This window comes from Siphateles boraxobius, unplaced genomic scaffold (assembly GCF_051911475.1).
Source record: "Siphateles boraxobius isolate OS27281-9 unplaced genomic scaffold, OSU_SipBor_1 19, whole genome shotgun sequence".
NCBI lineage: Eukaryota > Metazoa > Chordata > Actinopteri > Cypriniformes > Leuciscidae > Siphateles > Siphateles boraxobius.
Genome location: NW_027508799.1, coordinates 20,680,283 through 20,700,764, shown reverse-complemented (window position 1 = coordinate 20,700,764; position 20,482 = coordinate 20,680,283). Strand labels below are relative to the sequence as shown.

Below are 20,482 nucleotides of genomic sequence, written 5' to 3'. Positions count from 1 at the left end.
TGTTTGCCTTAAAAAAGTAATGTTTGTTTTTTTGAAGTTGGAAGGAAATTAGTATTACTTTTTCCTTGGTGGTTACATCACATGGTATTTTTAAACATTTCAACATTTGTTGAAAATGCTATGATGCATGATACTAACATGAAAATGCAAATGCGGTTTTAAAATAGATTTTTAACAGTTTCATTCTTTATCTTTGACACTCATATGTGTTACTGACCCATCAACCACTGTGCCATTTCTAATGGTATGACATAATGTGGCAAATCTGTCTGTTACTGTTTTACTTTTTTTTTTTTTTTTTTTTACTTTTTACTACATTACTTGAACTGTTTATTTTACTCTATTGTCATGTATTTGTTTTGTATCAATCACCTGAGTGCATCTTTTCCCTTAGTTGTATGTATTTTGTATTTTTGGGAGTCACTATCATTGTGGTATGTGTGTAGAACTGCTGGTTTGAAAACATTAAATAAGGATAATGGTGACTATATATATCAAATATTGAAAACTACCAACAGAACAAACCGTAGGCTATGTGTGACCCACTGAAAATTGATCTACACCACGCATCAGCAGGTCGTGATGCACTTAGTGCTGGTAGTGGGTCACATGAATGCTTTGTCGGGCTATTGTGTTGACTAGTATTTTGGCCTCACATTCAGTTCATAACTAACTAAAACATGCTTAGAAAGGATTATTGCAAGAGGTAAATCGGCATGCATGGGATTTCAACTTCTCACAAAATATACAGATTGAAAATGAATTCATATTGCTTATGTGTCAACTGATTACTATTTTATTATGTCTTCTTATCTGGATATCTGGAGTTTGATAAGATGTGTTTGTTTTACAGATTTGAGGACCAAGGATGCAGCCCTGAGGTGGACTACCAGAACACACACACTGGGATCTACTGGCTGGAAATTACAAACTTCTGAATGGATGTTTTCAAGTGCGGAGAGGATGCTGGTGTTTTCATCCTGCTGACGTGGTTTCTGTGAATTGGGGTGTATCTCCGTTCCTCTTCATTTTCCATCTCCAGTTCTTCCAGAAAGGCCCACCTCAGCTTGAGAGAAGATGTGACCCAGGCAAAGGAATAATCTGGCTGCCTGTAGCCCCCTCCCTTTCTTCCACACGTTTGGCTCGTAGCTCTTTTCTCTCTTGTCTTTCTCTCTCGCTCAGTCTCTCTTGGAGATATTACCGCTCTCACCGGGGATGGATGTACCGCCTGAAACCAGCAAGCATGTAAAGAAGTCCACAAGTCAAAAGCTGGAGGATCAGAAAAAGGTAAGACGCGTGGTTCATTCCTACCACTTCCGCAGGGCTGAAAGTTCAAGACCATCAGGAGTGCAGAATGGATGAGATGCTGTACTCATAGCGGCTGTTGGTGGTTTTTGTGTATCCTGTTGTTTATTTATAAGTAGATTTTCAGGTAGTTCTACGAGGGTGTAGTATGACCTGAAAACAGGAAGGAATACAATTATAACACAATTTTGATCAGCTTTGCTCATGAATATTAATTATGTTCAGTAGGCCAAGAAGTCCTAACTAATTTGACTAAAATTGCAGATTTATGTACCTAAAAAAAGTGTTTAAAGTAAAATTATTATTTTCCAGACATGGAACAGTGTATAAAATAGATATATAATACCTAGTTTTATTATATAACATAATATATTAATATATTTACTTATTATTTTTATTTTATATACTACTACTACCAATATTTTATTATATATGCATAATTTTTGTCATTTTTTATTTAGAAAAAAAGTTGTAAAATCTACATAAGTATGGGGAATTTCATATAATATTATTAAATATTAATTATATTAAATAAGGAGGAGAAAACAATGGTGTTTGAGACTCACTGTATGTCATGTCCATGTACTGAACTCTTGTTATTTAACGATGCCAAGATAAATTCAATTTCAAATTCTAGGGCACCTTTAAATATGAAAAACTAATTACATATTTTGTCTTATTTTATTATTATTATTATATTGTAATTTCGCACGCACGCACGCACGCACGCACACACACACACACACACACACACACACACACACACACACACACACACACACACACACACACACACACACACACACACACACACACACACACACACACACACACATACATATATGCCATATACATATATGGCTTTTTTATTTGGAAAATATGACAACCAACATAAGCATGATGGAGAGATTTTATGTATTATTAATAATTTATTGATAAAAAATGAATACAGTATTACATTTCATTTTACTCTATTATTATTTCTTTGATCATGTATTATTTTTCTTATTTTATTTGTTAAATTCTCTGGGACTGTGGTATTTTTTATTTATAAAAAAGTTGACAATCAACTTAAGCATTGGAGAGGGAATGAAAGTTTGGTGGAAGGTACTAGAAGAATTTAAATGGAATTTGCTGGTGTTGCATTGGTTAGCAGAACTAAAACACTTCATTGAGGTTTGGAGAAGCACTGGGAAGTTGTTTAGTGCCTCAGGTCTGCTCTACATTCTACATCTAGGACACTGTCCTTCTGTCGCTCACACTGCAGGGGAGAGTGGAGCTCCTGCTCTAAAGTGTGATTAGTTTTTAACACTTCGCCTTTGGACATGAGAGAAGTGTGTGTGCTGTTTGAACTGGATGGAGTCCCGCTGACCTGATTCTGGCTAATGAGGTACCTATGATAAGCCATCTTCTGCCAGAGAGTCCCTAACCTGCAGAAGACACCCAGTAATCTATCAGGCCTGACACCTGCAGCTTCATTAGAAGCTGATGAAGTTATGAACCAGACTTTATAGGGGTTTTATTTCTGTTTTAGACCCAACATCTACTGGGAGGTCCCATATTAGCTCTTCAATGATACAAGCGGCAAGGCAGGGGCAAAGAAAGATGGATGCATATGTGTGTTGCAGGTGCAAGCTTCTGCTTACCTTTTGGAAAACTGTTTATTTATATCACAATTACAGTTTTATTCAACTTATTTCAAATGCAGTTTCAAAGACTTTAAAGCAATTGTGGAAGTTCTTGGAATTGTTTATTGTGGCAGATTATGGAATTGGACAGCCCATTCTCATTAAGAAAACGTCACTTATATTTGACGTTGAGATTTACTGTACAGATAACATACATTTGTGTGATTTGTTATATACAGCACAAGAGCAAAATAGTGTGCAATTAGACAAATTGCAACATTCACAACTTTGAACAGAAATTAGCATGACTTAATAAAATGATATGGGATAAGAGTTGTTTTGTGTAAATCTAACCAGTTACAGTTTCACGTTGATATAGTGACCGTTCCTCCTATGTTTGTTTTAGTTGTGATTTAAACCCAGAGACCTTCTGGCTCTCACAAAACACTGACGTAAGTGGAAGAACAGAAAATACTGAAGAAGTTGCTTTTTCCGTTCCATTTTCTCATTGAAGTGAATAAAAGCTTTGTGCGGACAGACGGCTTTGATCATCAAGTTGCGGAGTACCCAGTGTCCTCCTCATTCATCATAATACATACACTCTTACGCTAATGGAGAGAAGCAGGTAAAAAATTCAATGTAAATATTGAGAGCTTGCTTGAATTAGATGTTTGGAGTATTGATGAAGAATTGTCCTATACAGCTTTCGACTGTTCATTTGAATTCAAGATTAAGATGACCAGAGGTGTTTGCTCTCGAAACAGGGAAACACTGCATGCTAATGGACAGGAAGTGCTGTTGAATATTCATGAGAGAGACTGACCGTCAAGTGTGGTGCTAGAGGTTTAGCGTCAGTTTCAAGAGATGTCCATCAGGAGAAAATGGGAGAATACAGGCATTTCGTTTTTTGAAAGACTTACGGGGTCATACCAGAGATGTTTGGCTGCAGAAGCTTGAGTTCTTGAAGCAGTATTGAGATGGACGGCTCTGATTTAGGCGGTTTCTCATCCAGACATGATTGTTGTCAGCCGACAGTACTTATGTATTTCGAAAGTACTTGAGAAATATGGTTTTAGCATTGGATTGATAAGGATTTGTAAGTACTTTGGGCTACACAGTTATTATCAGTTGAAACAGATTATCTGGTCAAATGCTTAGATTTTGGTTACTTCAGGTACAAAATCTGTGCTGTTGTTTAGTGGATGTCATAGCAATATGAAGAGTTCAGATGCAAAAGCCTCTATGTCATGATACAACCAGACACAGGTAGATCCTAACGCAGCGTGATTTTATTAGAGGGTAGTCAGACAGGCAAGGGTCACAGACAGCAAACACAGCATAGGAGACAAGGCAATACTCAGAGTCCGATAACCAGGCGGGAAGACAGAGGCAGGCAGCAGACAAGACGGAATCCAGGAAACAGGCGATGGGTCAGATACACAGACAGGACTAGACTAGGAAAAGCTTGGTGATGTCCACAACAGTAAAACAAGACTTAGCAATGAGTGATAGTTAGAGTGGAGTATAAATGAGTGGGGAGCTGCGTGAGGAACTCGATGCAGGTGTGAGAGTGATCAGTGGAAACAGGTGTGTGTGAAATCAGTTCAGGGTGTGTGCATGATCAGTCCCAGGGAAGGCAGTGCAGGGGTGGAGCACCCTCTAGAGACACTCGAGGGCAATCCAGCCGAACATCGTCACACTCTAAGTGCCATCTGAAATTTACTTCTAGAATGATTATTTTTATCAAGCTTGTATATTTAAGTTCAGTAATTTCACTTAAATGGCAATGAAAATTACCTATTAATTGTCATTTAAGTGAAATTACTGAACTTAAATATACGAGCTTGATAAAAATCATCATTCTAGAAGAACATTTCAGATGGCACTTAGAGGTTTTTGCATCTGAACTCTTCATATATTTCTCCGAAAAATGAAAGTACTGTTATAATTTACCATCATGTTGTTCCAAACCCATGTGACTCTCTCTTTCTTTCATTGGATACAAGAGGAAACGTTTAGAATAATGTTGATTTTTTCCCATACAATGAATGTGAACATTGAGAGGGAACATCTACTTTTATGTACTGTGAAAAAAAGATTAATTGAAACATCATAGAACTTGCATTTGTGGAAAGTACAAGACTTGCAGGTTTCTCATTTGCTCTGCAAGTGCAAAACATTTTAATTATAAAAAGCACAAGTGAATTGACCCAGTCAGTTATCTCTTGTATCATTGGGGAAAGCATGTGCAGCTATAGTAACGCATGACATACGTCTCATGAATAATTTATAAGGCAAATTTTAACGCTAATGTCAGCATCAAAGAGATCCTTCTCCTTACATCTTTACATGAGCAACCATCTCCAGTGAGCTGAGATAACTGCTTCTGACTGTGTCATCATTACTGGTTTTTCATGATGCTCAATCTTGTCATCGTGGAGATGACAAGTTCTGGAGATTTAAAACTAAACAATGATTTAAGTAATGATAACAATTAAAATAAAGAAGTTTTAAGTTATATTACTCAGTTTTATCTGCTTTTGTTTGAGGGCTTGCACCATTTTGAACAATACAATTTCATGACTGATTCTGAATGTGCCCATGCATTAATTAACTAAAACACCCCATTGCTTTGCATATCTGCACAATCTGCTCATGTGCAGAACACTAACCACATTTGACCAGATGCATATTCCCCTTTTAAATTGGACCGAAGGGATACCAAGATTCTCATTTTCCTTCTGCCTCCAACAACCTCCAGCAATACAGCCGGGCTGAATGGAGGAAACTGCTGCGTTTGGCAGCTCTGCAGGGCTGTGTTCCCAGCAGAGTGCCCAACTGTACAGAATTCAGCAAGCTTTATAATAAACGGCTGGATAAATGCACAATCACTTAAACACAGCATCGTGGCTCTTATAGGGGTTATTGTGTCTCCTGCTCCGATTATTAAAACCGTATGCGGTCCTGCCACCTTCTTTACTCTTATCAGCCCTTTCGGAGCACTAATTCTTGTGGCCCCTTTTGGGACGCGCCGACTACAATGAGCGATTTATATTACATTATGTATAGAGTCTGAGGGAGTGTGAGTATATGATATGGTTAATTGCTCCCATTTATCTTGTCTGGAGAAAGGTAGAATCTCGAGCATAGCCCACCTTCCAGCTGCCCGTTCCTGTGCATGCTGGGAAGATCTGATAGGTGGATATTTCTGCATAGAGGCAGTGGTCCACATTCTGTCTCCGCTCACACCTGCTGGCCATTAGTTCAACTTGGCAGGGAGTTGCACGCAATTATCAAGGCCTCCTTGAGCTCTGCGCCCCATAAGACGGAGCTGTGGATTTGCTGACACTTGTCTGACAAATGCCTGCTGTGCGCCACCATTACCTAGCACTGTCATTGGCTGTGTTCAGAAGAGCATGTCACCATACTGCTCATAAAGTTTTTGTAATATGCAGTAAGTATATTGCATGTTATGCAGATTTTCTCTATGCTTGGTATATTTGCCAAAACGTGCATGATTCACCAGAGCAGACAGCGAGGAATACAGTTTCCGATGATGCAATGTGCTTGACATGGCCTTCCTTTTTCAGTACAATCTATGAAGTCAAAGCAGCATAGACTGCAATTTCTTTTTCATTTATTTATTATACTACCAAACACTTTTAAACTCAAAATTGGATTCAAAATGTAAAATATTGATGATAACTGTATACCACTGGCTCTTTAAAAAGTCTACTAAACGTCTACTAAGGATTCATGATATATTAGTACCTTATTAGTTTCAGACAATATTTTGTATTTAATTGTTTATGCTTGTTTTCCCTAGATCTCCATATGAAATATATATATATATATATATATATATATGGCTATGTATTGTTCATGCTCGTTTCCAGTATGCGAGTTCATGCTCAGGCTATCTATTGTTCATGCTCGTTTCCCGAAGATCTCCATATTAGGAGATCTTGGGGAAACGAGCATGAACAATACATAGCCTAAACACTTTATTTTATACAACTGTGGCCATTTTACAATATTACAGCTTTTTTTCTGTATTTTTGATAAATGCATGATCGATGATCATAAGAGCATAATGATTTGAAATCATCCTGTGACCCCCTAGTCTGTCTAGTACCCCTGTTTAAAGACCAATGCTTATGTAAAATTGTAAAAAAATTATTCTTATTCTTATGTAAAATTGTAGGCAGTTTATACCGTGTATTATACACTGCAGTAAGCAGTATGCTAGCATTCCATTTCAGATGACCACAGATTGGCATCCAATCACTGCAGAGGTCTTGTCACAGGACGTAATCGGTGTCTATGAGACCATTGCTGTGATGCTGCTGTACCCCCGTTGTTGGCAAATGTATGCTCTTAGCATTGATAAACTGGGTCTTTAGTAGATGTCGAATGAATAATTGAAGAGTCTAGTTTTAGTGTTTCACAGTCATAAAAATACAGTGCTTCTCGTAACATTGCTGTAACCACTCTTGAAACAGGATATTGTTTTCCTTTGTAACAACTCTAAAAACTATTTCACCAGCCCTATTACACAGCTTGTTGCTTTTAATTTGCTTCTAGTCTTTTTAACAAGCCTGTTTTTTCTTTAAAGGTTAGCATGTAACTCTGAATCTTTCGTTTTTATTCAGTTTTATTCAGCTATAAACCCGTTTCCTGGTTCACTGCATGACAAACGTGTTTTATCTTGGGTTAAATAGTGATTTGGTGCTGTGTACAAGAAAGGCCTGCAGTCAGAGGCAGGTGTGCAACGGGTTTTGGGTGTTTAATCTTCTTATCGTGAGCTGGCACACGGTCTAAAGGGGGGCGTAGAAGCAATGAACCCACTTGACCTCGGGCAACTGCTGCTGGCAGGAGCAACACTCCCCTATGTCGTGGCGCTAGCATGCTAATTCAAAAGAAGCCCCCTTTGCCACATTCCCCCCTGTGATGCAAGTCTGTTGCTGGTCTGGGTCTGAGCCGCTGGGGATTAGCCGGTTACACAAGTGCCATTGGCGCCATGCCGAAGAGTCGGACTGTCTGGGTGTCACAATATGACTGAATCACCATAAAAATGTAACCCGCAGCTTACAGGAAACTGTGAAAATGTGAGAGGAGAATAAAATATTGGCCATTTTTCAACAAGAAAGAATCTGTCACTCAGTGTTGACTTTCAAAAGAAAGATCACTGTTGCACACACACGTCAGTTTGCTGTTGTCAACATTTGTCACTCTGTCTCACTCTCTGTCTGTCTCTCTCTCCTTCACATTTCTTAACCTTGGCAGTTGTTTGAGTGTTGAAAATAAATAAGGTGTCAGTTTCTTTTTAGGACATCCGTTGACACATTTGATGTTTGTCTTAAGTTATTATTTTACAGTTTTAAGATGTATGACAATTTATATGTCTATATTTTATATTTCTAATTATTTTGTTTGTGTTTAACAATAATTAGCCTAGACCTCCTAGAAATAATTTGGGGTCCCTTTATAATTTGGCTATAATTTATCAGTTTAAATGTATTTAATTTATAGAGGTAGGGATGCAACAATATGGTGATTTTTATCAGGCTCTATATTATATTATATTATATTAATTATTTTATTTGTGTTTAACAATAGGTAGACCAGACATAATAGACTTGAAATAATGTGGGGTCCCATGATCATTTGGCTATAATTTATTGGGCTGTTTTATTCTTTGTACCAATAGGATAAAATGTTTCGCTATACTGATGTGAGTCAAAATATTGTGCATCACTAATCAGAAGTAGCTGTTACTAAGAAATCAGACTTGTGATTTTCTAGACACTAGAATATAGGCACTAAGGTTTTTTTGACTTTTAAGTGGGTCCCATTCCCACTTAGCATCATCCCTCAACACCCTAGCATTCTAGTGCCTGTTGCACTCACCTTTTCTAAAAAAAAAAAAAAAGTTTTGTTCTTTGTTTGTTTATTTATTTATTTCCTAAGCATTAATCCAGACACAAGAAATGTCCTGACACAAACCAAATTATAACACCATATTGTCACATATAGATCAGTCCTAGATTGAAATTCTGCCTCAATGGGTAATTGAGTTTCATATGCCACTGGTTTTTCCTCCCAGGGAGCTTTATCTTATGAAATACATCCCCCACTGCCCTATCTAACCATAGAATTCAAATAGCTTTCCTAAAGCTCCGGGAATCCTTGTCCTTTCTGCTTTACCCATGATGCCATTCTCTTTGGTTATTGGTTGCACTGTGGTGAGGAGATGAGATTGCTTTCTCCTCCAGTTTGAATATCCCTCATTGATTGTGCCTTTATATTGAGATACAGCAACACTGCGCCTGTTAGAGGCCGGTCTTAAATCACAAGGAAGCACATGCACTTACAGCGGGATTGGGAATTCAAATGGATTGGCAAAGCTGTATGGAATACAGCAAACATAAACTTTCATAGCAACCTTTCTCCAGCCTTATCGACACTAACATGCTGATTTCCGGAAGTATAGGCATGTCAAAAAAAAAAAAACCCCGCAAACTAAGTCAGAAAAATGTGTCGTTGAAATAGAATACCATTACTTGACTAGTGAGGCGAAAGTGTAAGTGAGTTTCATTGTGTGCAGAGGAATAAAAAAAAACAGAACAATTTGTATCTAATGTTGCATCAAATATAAATGGTAATCATTTTGGGGGTTCAGACACGCACTCTCTCACGGTAATCAAAGTGCCTGAAAGCACACAGCTCTAAATCTAGTTTTAGGATGCCCTATCAGATATCAGAGCGACAGTATAGGGGTAATCATAAGTTTGGCACTAATTCAACAAATATTGTCATATTTTTTTTCCCACCTAATGGGAAAATTCAAGGTTCAGTGACCCGTACAATGAGTTAAACTCTGAACACTGTGACTCACTGTATGCCACTTTATTAGAGCACACTATGCAGGTGTTGAGCACTCAAGAGGTGGTCTGTTTGATTTCAGACCTTAATACTCTCTTGGTTGATGATTTTTCATTTAGTTATGAACATTAAGTGCATGGAATTTGCATTCATATATACTTGAATAAGTCCTTCAGTGTATTGCAATTGAACTCAGTAATTCACTGAAAGACTGAATTGTGAATTCATATTATAGATCAAATATGACATAATAAATTATTTTATAGTATACAACCCATTGTTTGGGTTTATTTATTATATGTTTTAAGTGTATAGAAAAAGATTATATTGAGTAACTAGATATTCCACTCATATTCTAGATATTCAGCTCTTTTCCAGTTCACCAGTCACTCATTTTCATTCCTTCCGGGACGAATGGATGGTCTAGTTAGTTATAAATATATTTGCTCTGACAGCTCTGTCAGTCCCACACTGCATTGCAATGTAAACAAACATTCTTGTGCACATAGCGCTAGTCACTTACTAAGAGAATAGTAGTTATTATAAAAATGTCATTAAAAGGATAATTCACCCAAACTTGAAAATTAGACCATGATTTAGTCACCCTTAAGCCATCCTAGTGTATAAGACATTCGTCTTTCAGACGAATACAATTGGAGTTATATTAAAAAATGTCCTGGCTCTTCCAAGCTTGATAATGAGAGTGAATGGCTGTTTGACTTTGAAAGTCCATTAAAGCGCATCTATTCATGATTAAAGTGCTCGACACGGATCCGAGGGGGTTAATAAAGGTCTTCTGAAGTGAAGCGATGCATTTGTGTTGACGGCAGATGGCCGTACGCATCGATTTACGCCAAAAGAGTAACACTTGAACTTTACATTGACGCACAATGTAATGACGAACGCGGTTGCCCAGTCCTGTTTGTTTGAACCGCGAGAGGCGTCAATTGCCGTCATTACGTTGTGCGTCAAGTTCAAACGTTACTCTTTTGACGTAAATCGTTGCGTACGGCCGTCTGTTGTCTACACTCTCATTATCAAGCTTGGAAGAGCCAGGACATTTTTTTATATAACTCTGATTGTATTTGTCTGAAATAAGAATGTCTTATACACCTAGGATGGCTTCAGGGTGACTAAATCATGGGCTAATTGTCATTTTTGCCAATTGAAAACTGTCCCTTTAAGCGCGAAAATTCGTAATCTAGTAAACAAGTTAATAAAATTAAAAAATATATTTAAAATGGTTGATACATTAGTATTCCTGCAGATGCATTACATATGTTTGCATATAATTTTTGGGAAGTTTCAAACAAAGTTTTTAAACTACTAACCTATTTCCTCTTCTATTTCAGCACGTTTAGTGTCTGGTGTGGTTGTGGGTTGATACCTTTCTATGCTGAAATACAACTTGCAAATATGGTGCAACTGGGGAATTTTTAAATGATAGATATCTGCACTTTCATATGCATGTCATATGAATTCCCTGTAGGGTTGTTCCCTTTCGAGGGAACACAACACTGCGTCGAGAATCGACACTTTGGGGATGCTCCCTTAGCGTGCACCTCTGAAGTAAGAATGAAACTAATCCAATCCTGATTGGTGTTGCGTCGTGATGTAACATGTGACGGCATAACCGGATGCATAAAAGTGACGCTGACACACACACACATCAGCTTTAGCTCTTCAGCAAGCGCTCTCTGTGAAACTGTCTGTATTATTTGGTGTTGTTTGTCTGTGCAAAGCTCTGTATTATGGCGAGTGAACAATACACTAAGTGTGTGCACCCCTGCCCAAGATAATATATATGCCACGGGTGGGGACACGCATCAGCTGTGTGTGTGTGTATTGTTTAGGGGCGCAGCGCGCACTGTCAGCTCTCGAGAGGGCTGCCTGTGCACACTGTGAAGCACTTCCTATTAGAGTGCTGCGCTCTCGCTTGGCTATATTATTTCCTGATGATGGCCAGGCTCACGATCCCCACGGTTCGGGTCCCGCGTCCATTGAGGCGGCGCGACGGCTTAGATCGTGGAGATCGCAGAAGGATCTCGCGGATGAGAACGAGACTGCTGAGGCACCTTTTCTCTCATCATCCGCAGATTCTATGACACTCGTTCACGACGCAGAAGCCCGCGATGCGGCTTCTTCTGCCCGTGACGAGTGCCCAGTGCTCGAGCTATCTGTTTATAAGGAAGTAGATGAGCTCAGCATCGGGAACGAGCAACATGAGTCACACTCGCCGGCTTATGTTTCTGCTTATGTAGAGCTCGTGGAGGTTGTGATGCGTGCGGTGGCCAGACTAAATAAATATATAAATAAATATATTTATATATATAAAATATATGAGCTGGCCACAAAATAAGCAGGATGATCCCCGTCAAAATGAACTAGACGAGAGATTCCTGCAGCACCGTTCACAACCTCAGAGCCGGGGCTTACTGTTTTTCCCAGATCTTTATAAAAATATAAATATATATGTGTAGATCCTGGGAAAAACCCCATTCTTTAGGTATCTCACCACATTCATTATATGTTTATTCGAATGTGGTGGGTGCGAGAGAGTCGGGTTATGGCAAGTTGCCGCAGATGGAGGAAGCTTTAGCGTGCTATCTTGCTCCTGATCCGGCATCTTCACTTTAAGCCCCGGCACTGCCCAACAAACCGTGCAGGGACACCTCTGCACTGGTTGGCTGGGCTTATATGGTGCAGGAAATCGATGTTGCTCTTCCGCCGTTAAAAACGTTTCGGGACACATCGGTTTCCAGCGATCGCAGGCTGCACTGTCCGCCCCACATTTTTGCGGCCAGGCAGCATTCGCGTTCGCCAATCGAGAATCTTTTTCGGTCCAGCACTTCCGGAAACCCGCTTCAGGTGGTCGAGAACGAATCTCGATTAATACCCGAAGCCAGGCTCGAGAGCCTGGTTCCTTTGGTAAAATATTTAGAAAAGAAAAGGTCAGGCTGGTGCGTGCCTGCACTCTAGGACGATTTTGCAGGCGTACCAGGCCGATCTTCTTAAAGATCTAAGTGAGGCAAATATTTCCTGTTGGCCGCTCTGCTATCTCCTTCTGGCCTGTTTTCCAACGCTGTCACTACAGTCGTTGACAGGTTTCAGGAAGCAAAAAAAAAAAGAAAAAAAGAGAGCGTTGCCTCTAGAGGCCCTCCTGCTGGAGTTTGGCAAACAGAGGAAGCACTCTCAACCGAAGTCCTCCAGCCAGAAGGGTGACCTGAGGGCCGTCCTTCAGGCAAAGAGGTCCTAATTGTAGGACCTCTGAGGGCTACCCCTCTGAACCCCCCCCCCCCCCCCCCCCAAACCCGCTGTGGAACAATCGAGGTTGTTCTAGCAGCAGGTGCCCTCAGGGTAGAAGATGTTGTCACGCCGTCTTTGACGCTTCGGGCCACATTGATTTCCAGCGAACGCACTGCGTGGCGTTCGCCCCAAAAGCTTGCAACAGGGCACCGACCATGGTCACAAAATCTGTATCGACTTTTATCCTGCCGGTCCTCCGCTTCAGGAAGTCGAGAATAGTGCTCGGAAAACACCCGAGGCCAGTCTCGAGGGGCTGGTTCCCTTAGTAGATTTTGTAGAAGAATGGCAACGCCTTCCGAATATATCTCTATGGGTACAGATTGCAGTTCGGTGCCCGACCTCCCTAGTTTGCTGGGGTGGTACCGACTGCAGTGATTCCAGAACAGATCCGAGGACTGGTTTGTCACGATGGATCTAAAAGACTCTTATTTCATGTCTCCATCCTTCCATGTCACAGGAGGTTCCTGAGGTTGCTTTCGGGGGCGAAGCATACCAATATCGGGTTCTTCCGTTCGGCCTAGCACTCTCTCCCCGCACGTTCACAAAGTGTATGGATGCGGCTCTGGCTCCACTGAGGCTTCAGGGCATCCGTATACTGAATTACATCGGCGACTGGCTCATATTGGCCCAGTCTCGAGAAATGGCAGTTCGGCATCGAGATGTCGTCTTTGGCCACATTCAGAACCGGGGGTTGAGGCTCAACACTAAGAAAAATGTGTTGGACCCAGCTCAGAAGACTACTCTTCTGGGCGTGGTATAGAATTCGGTTACGATGTGGGCACGTATGTCTCCCGCTCGTATCAAATCCATCCTGGCCATGGTGTCCGGGATAAAGCTAGGCCAGGCCATCACTGTAAAGCAATTTCAAAGACTGCTGGGCCTCATAACAGCGGCATCCAACATAATTCCTTTGGGCCTGTTTCACATGAGGCCCCTTCAGTGGTGGCTCAAAGCCAAGGGGTTTTTCCCCAAGGGGAATCCGTTCCATATAATAAAGGTTACGCGCAGATGCCTTCGTTCCCTATTAATATGGAAGAAACCTTGGTTCTTGTCCCAAGGGCTAGTGGTAGGGGCGTCATGTCGCCGGGAAACTGTTTCGACAGACGCTTCCCTCGCTGGCTGGGGCGCTGTCTCGGACGGCCGCTTTGCCAGGGGTCTGTGGCAGGACCATCATCATTCTTGGCATATAAATTGCCTAGAGATGTTGGCTGTGTTCAGGGCTCTGAGGAGCTTCCTCACAGAAATCAAAGGTTACCACGTCTCAGTGGTAGCTCATCTAAACCGACAAAGAACACTCAGATCGCGCCCTCTATCCAGATTGGCGCATCAGATCATTTTATGGCCCCAAGGGAAAATAGTATCTATAAGAGCAATATATGTCCCGGGGGATCTGAATCAGGGAGCGGACATCCTGTCGAGGCAGGGGCTGAGGCCCGGGGAATGGAGACTCCATCCAGAGGTGGTGGAGTTCATATGGCAGAGGTTTGGACCAGTGGAAGTGGATCTGTTTGCGTCTCGAGGGACGTCCATCCCACTGTCCACTTTGGTTCTCCCTCACTCATCCAGCCCCGCTGGGGTTGGATGCCATGGTACAGGCCTGGCCGAGGCTTCGCCTGTACGCTTTTCTCCCCGATCGCTCTGCTCCCAGGGGTCCTGGAGAGGGTCCGTCAGGAGGGCATCAGTCTTCTTCTGATAGCCCTGTTTTGGCCAGCCCGAGTATGGTTTTCAGACTTAATTTCACCCCTGATAGCTCCGCCATGGCAGATTCCTCTGAGGAGGGGTCTGTTGTCTCAGGCGGAGGGCACTATATTCCATCCTCATCCAGAGCTGTGGAAATTGTGGGTCTGGCCTCTGAGGGGGCTCAGTACCTAGATGCTGGTCTATCATCTGGGGTGGTCGAAACCATACTTATCTCTAGGGCTCCGTCTACTAGGAGATTATATGGCCTCAAGTGAAATATTTTTCTACTTGGTGTAGAGAACTTGAGTTAGACCCAGTTTACTGCCCAATGGCTTCAGTTCTGGAGTTTCTTCAAGATTGTTTCTCTGCGAATCTCTCCCCTTCCACACGTAGGGTGTACGTGGCTGCCATTGTGGCGTTCCATGCACCACTAATTGTTGGGCCTTTAGGGAGGCACCAACTGGTCATACTATTTCTCCATGGTATTGCAGGATGAGACCGACAGTCAGGTCCAGGGTTCCTTCCTGGGACCTGGCGGTGGTTCTCGAAGGGCTATCCCTGGCTCCCTTCGAATACCTCCAGTCGGCTTCGCCTAGGACCTCACGCTCAAGATAGCCTTTCTCTTAGCTATTTCTTTAAAGAGACTGGGAGATCTCCAAGCCCTGGCATTATCGCCAGTTTGCTTGGGGTGTGCCCCCGGCGGAGTTAAGGCCATCCTGCATCCGAGACCCAGCTATGTGCCTTAAGTGCAATTTATCATGGCTAGGTCCATGGTCCTGCAAGTATTTCATCCTCCACCTCATGTGTCGGCAGAAAAGGAGAGGTTCCTTGCTCTGCCAGTCAGAGTTCCGAGTATTACCTTGAGAGGTCCTCTTCTTGGAGGAGGTCGGACCTACTGTAGTGTGTTTTGGATCACCTATTAGGGGGCTCCCGGCTATACAAACCATAAGTAGGCCTACAAGGTGCGGAATTTCCCTTCATCTTTGGCCGTTAGGGCTCATTCTACTAGAGGCATGGCGTCCTCTAGGGCCCTCCTTTCGGGAGTTCCCATCAAGAAGATCTGTGAGGCAGCCGGTTGGGCTACCCCACACACTTTTGTTAGGTTCTAAAGTCTGCACCTCCCTAGTACACTTGGCGCACACGTGCTCTTGTCCTAGCTGAGTGCCTGAATCAGTTTCACTCCGGGGCAGGCCTGTTTTCGGTGCGTGGCTTAGTGGGCATTCGTTCCCCAAAGTGTCGATTCTCGACGCAGTGTTGAGTTCCCTCGAAAGGGAACGTCTCGGGTTATGACTATAACCCTTGTTCCCTGAGAAGGGAACGAGACACTGCGTCGTCCTGCCACGCCCCTCGAGGCCTTAGAGCGTCTTGCTTCATCGCGGAGCTGATGTGTGTGTGTGTCAGCGTCACTTTTATGCATCCGGTTATGCCGTCACATGTTACATCACGACGCAACACCAATCAGGATTGGATTAGTTTCATTCTTACTTCAGAGGCGCACGCTAAGGGAGCGTCCCCAAAGTGTCGATTCTCGACGCAGTGTCTCGTTCCCTTCTCAGTGAACAAGGGTTATAGTCATAACCCGAGACGTTTTTCAGTGTATGCATTGAATTCATTGAATATATGCATTGAAATTGAGCACATAGCGCTTTTGCATGTTGTTCAGAAGACATGTACAAGTAACTGCAGAGTATTAGATGGTAGCTTGTCATCTTTATCCAGCTGATATCCGTTTTACCTGCATCAAAAGTGTAGTTGCTCTTGTTAACAACAGTAGGCTTATCCTATCTGAAGAAGCACACAAATACCCAGAAAGCTGGTGAAGAATACCACCTCTGCTACCCATCAAAGCCATGAGTCATTTGCACTCTTCCCACTCTTCCAACCGTTGTTTGTTTTTGTTACACCTAGTCGTCAGAAACATGACAGGGTAACTTAGGTGTTATCACATCTACATTCCTCAACAGCAGTGCATCATTTTCCAGAACCTCAGGCTGTCAAATTTTCATGCATCTTTTATTTTTCATTTTCTACCTGTGAGAAAACCTCCTTTTTAAAGAAAGCAATACTTTTACTCAGCAAGGATGGACTAAATTGATAAAAACTGAGAGTATAGACATTTATAATGTTACAAAATATTGTTATCAAATACGTGTTTTGAACTTTCGATTAATCAAAGAATCCTGAAAAAACTGCATCACAGTTTCCACAAAAAAAAGAATAAACTGTTTCAACAATAATAATAATAATAAGAAGAAGAAATGTATCTTGAGCAGCAAATCAGCATATTCAAATGATTTCTGAAGAACCACGTGACACTGAAGAAGAACAATAATACAATATCTTTAAATAATGGACTTTCTCAGCAAACAGATCTCAAGTTTATAGTGTCTCAAGTAGAGAGTTTTTTTAAACTTTGAGAATAATTGCAAGTCTAGAATGTAGAAACATGGTTGCATGATTTGATATCTTCCCATCTGTTGCAGTCAGAATCCCTGGTCAAGGGGGATTGTGCCTTGAGGCTTGGTGTGTTTGTGCATAACCACAATTACATCTGTCACAGGTGACTCATGAGTTGTGGGGGCACTTTGCACCATGGGATACAGCGCAAGAAAAGCTGGAGGGAAATTTGTGTGTGTCCTGACAGGAGTGACACTGACATTCTTGACTTGACATTCAGATCCATCGCGCCTGCCAAAATTGTTCACTCTTGCACATTTTATACTTGCAAAATACACCAGGACTGATGTATTGTATCATTTAAAGCACTTTACAACTTTGATTCCCCTCTGTTTAAAAGATGTCAGTTAGAAATGTAATCTTGGCGTCACTCTGAGTATCATTCCATTTCCATCAGGGTCTTTAGATACATTTAGCGGCCTCACATCAATAATTATTAATCGCATAGCTGTTTAGAGCATCCATTACTCTCATCGGCCCTTTTGGCAGTCACGGAATCAGCGTTTTTCACTCCTGCCCGTAACCGTCCTACTCTACAATGGAATAAGCGCCAGGGCTGCAGGATCACAACAGAACCGTAAAGGCTGATTTAGGGGCAAATCGTCTTTACTTGCCGTGAATGTCACTGTAACCGTCCGTCTCATACGCAGAGCACAAAGCTGTCAAGGTTTTTATTCTTAACACTCTCTATCTCTCATTTCACTACTGGCGTCAAAGGAAAGATGCTTGTACTTGCACTACTTGTGTGGTGGTTATACGTGTTGAGCCTGACAGCCTGTCAGGTGAAGTGTCATGTGTGTCTGGTTTGCCCATCCAGTTGTAAAATAACACCCTCTCAACTGTCTCTTTACATAAATGGGCAATATGAGAAAAAATTTAATCAAAAAAGAAAATTGTCACAATCTACTCATCCTAAAATCACTCAAGCCATTTATCAAGCTAATATTTGCAGTCAATAATGTAATCTGGACTAGTTTTATTATACTTTATAGAGATGTAAGAACACAATACATTGGGATCCTTTTCGGCCAATATTAGTCATTTTAATTGATCTGTATCAGATATTTAATTGTGGACACTTTTTTTGCCTTCGATTTTAGATTAAATTGAATGTCATCTAGCACAAACTTTAAGGTATAGCATTAGAGTATGGCAAAGATTCAAGAGCATTTAAAGCACAAATGGAGGTTCCACTTCTATTATAGGGACTTTCTCATCAACTAATCTCATAATTTATAGGGTTTTTTTTGGATTGTTTGTCGAGCCTTTGTCTAAAGATATTTACCCCTGACTTAAGAAAAGTACAAGTACATTATAAACTGTTAAAATGTTTTGTTTTGTTTTGTTTTGTTTTGTTTTCCGTAGTTCAAGATGTTTTGCACTCTAAGGCTGGTATGAGTAAGTAAATACTGTAATGTTGACCTCTTGTGGGATGTTTTTGCTGTGCGTGGGCAACTTACCAGTGAACTGATCGGGGTTTCTGAAGAGATCAGACCAGTCCCTATAAACTTACATCTTATATGGAGGTGTTTGCTAAATGTGTCTGAACTTAGTCATAAATTTATCTTGACGCCAAGCTGTTTCATAACTGTTATATTATACTAGGTTTGCTTGGTTGGCTTTCATAAAGGAAAAATAAAAGGTCATCATGACATGTCAGTAACATTTGAAACCATTAGTGAGAGAAACACAGTGGAACAGAGATATAGAGATCATCTTAATAAGGCAGCCTGGGTTTTGGGAGAGTAGCTGAGTTGTGGAAAACAAATGGCCCTGCGAATAAGACAATGTTTCTCTAAGCCTGTGGTCACTGCACATTTTGGGTTTGCGGGAAGATCCTTCTAGGTCAACACTAACAACTTCTGGGTAAAGCCACATAATATCCATTTCCCCCTTAATATCTCCAAATGGTTTTCAAGCTCTGAAGCAAACCAGTTTTAGTGTCTATGACATTGACTTGTCATCCATGAGCTCATGAGTTACATAAGGCTGGCTGATCCCAGCTGACCAATATCATTTTTCAATTAAAACTGGATTTAAGTTGTCAAACATCAAATTATAGAAGCTGTGAATGATGAGAAAGTAGCTACTGTGCACTCTAGAACTAGATCCTAGCATATCAGGAATTGAGTAAACTAACTGATTCCAGTAGAGTTTTGTTTTTTTGTTAGCATGTTGCGAAGCTAAGCTACTGACGTGATGATCTAATTAGCACAAAACGTATGTAGTACACACAAATAATGGGTGAAATATTTTGAATGCCTTAGAAAGGTAACAACTCTCCTCGCAATCACGGTTGATTCCAATAGAGTTTATTAGCATGTTGCTAAGCTCATAATTTACAAATTAAATAAACAGTGCTTTATTTTTTCAGCTACAGTAGGTGTATTTAACTGTAGCATTCAAGTAAGAAATTGAATCAGCTATAAAACATAAAACACTGCATAGACTTCATTGTATAAATTGTACATTGATTCTTATTAAAGCTACTGTATTAAAGTTCTTCAATCAAGATCAGAGTGATTTTCTTTTTGTCTTTTGTTGTTTTATTAACATTAAAGGGATAGTTCCCCCCAAAATGAAAATTTTAAACCTGAATGAGTTTCTTTCTTCCGTTGAAAATACAATTTATTTTGAAGAATGGGGGTAACCAAACAGTTGATGTTTCCCATTGACTTCCATAGTTTATTTTTTTGGCTGTTGTCACTTTTTTTTTTGGCTGTTGTCACTTTAAGACCAGCACGCATCTAATATACAATCACACATTAAATACTTGAATGTATCTATAAAAATAGTCCTACTAAATCAAACTTGGGACTATTTTAAATGTATTAGTGAATGCCTGACACATTAGTACGTTTTGCACTTGAAGGTAGCATTACTGCAATGCATTCTGTGATTGCTTAAAAGCATACGATACAGCTGTATTTTGTCTTTGATTCCTTACAATGCTGCCTAGGTAATGTAGGCAACCTGCTAGGATTGCAAAATCGCTATTGTATATTGTAATTGCGAAACCACATACAACAGTATTCAACAAAATAGATTTCAGGGCACAGATATGCCAGTCAATGCTCTCTTGCCACCTTTGTTATGCTGTGCACAGATAATGAGATGAGATGGCTGCTTTGCTGGTTTATTTACTGATTGCTGCTCACTCTTGCTACCACAATGGTTGATAGATTTGATAAAGACTTTACAAAGCAGAAAAGGACGGAGTT

The 20,482-nt window shown here is 40.8% G+C and overlaps 1 protein-coding gene across 3 annotated transcripts in view; it reads left to right on the top strand.

Annotated features, from left to right (window-relative positions):
- The window catches only part of nav3 (neuron navigator 3), a 330,354-nt gene that overhangs the window by 77,785 nt on the left and 232,087 nt on the right, over positions 1–20,482 (top strand). For all 3 annotated transcript variants that reach the window (XM_077234164.1, XM_077234163.1, XM_077234165.1), the window contains exon 2: positions 854–1,287. In XM_077234164.1, coding sequence (XP_077090279.1) covers positions 1,216–1,287 — 72 coding nt within the window. In that variant the 5' untranslated portion in view covers positions 854–1,215. The remainder of the gene's footprint in view (positions 1–853; positions 1,288–20,482) is intronic.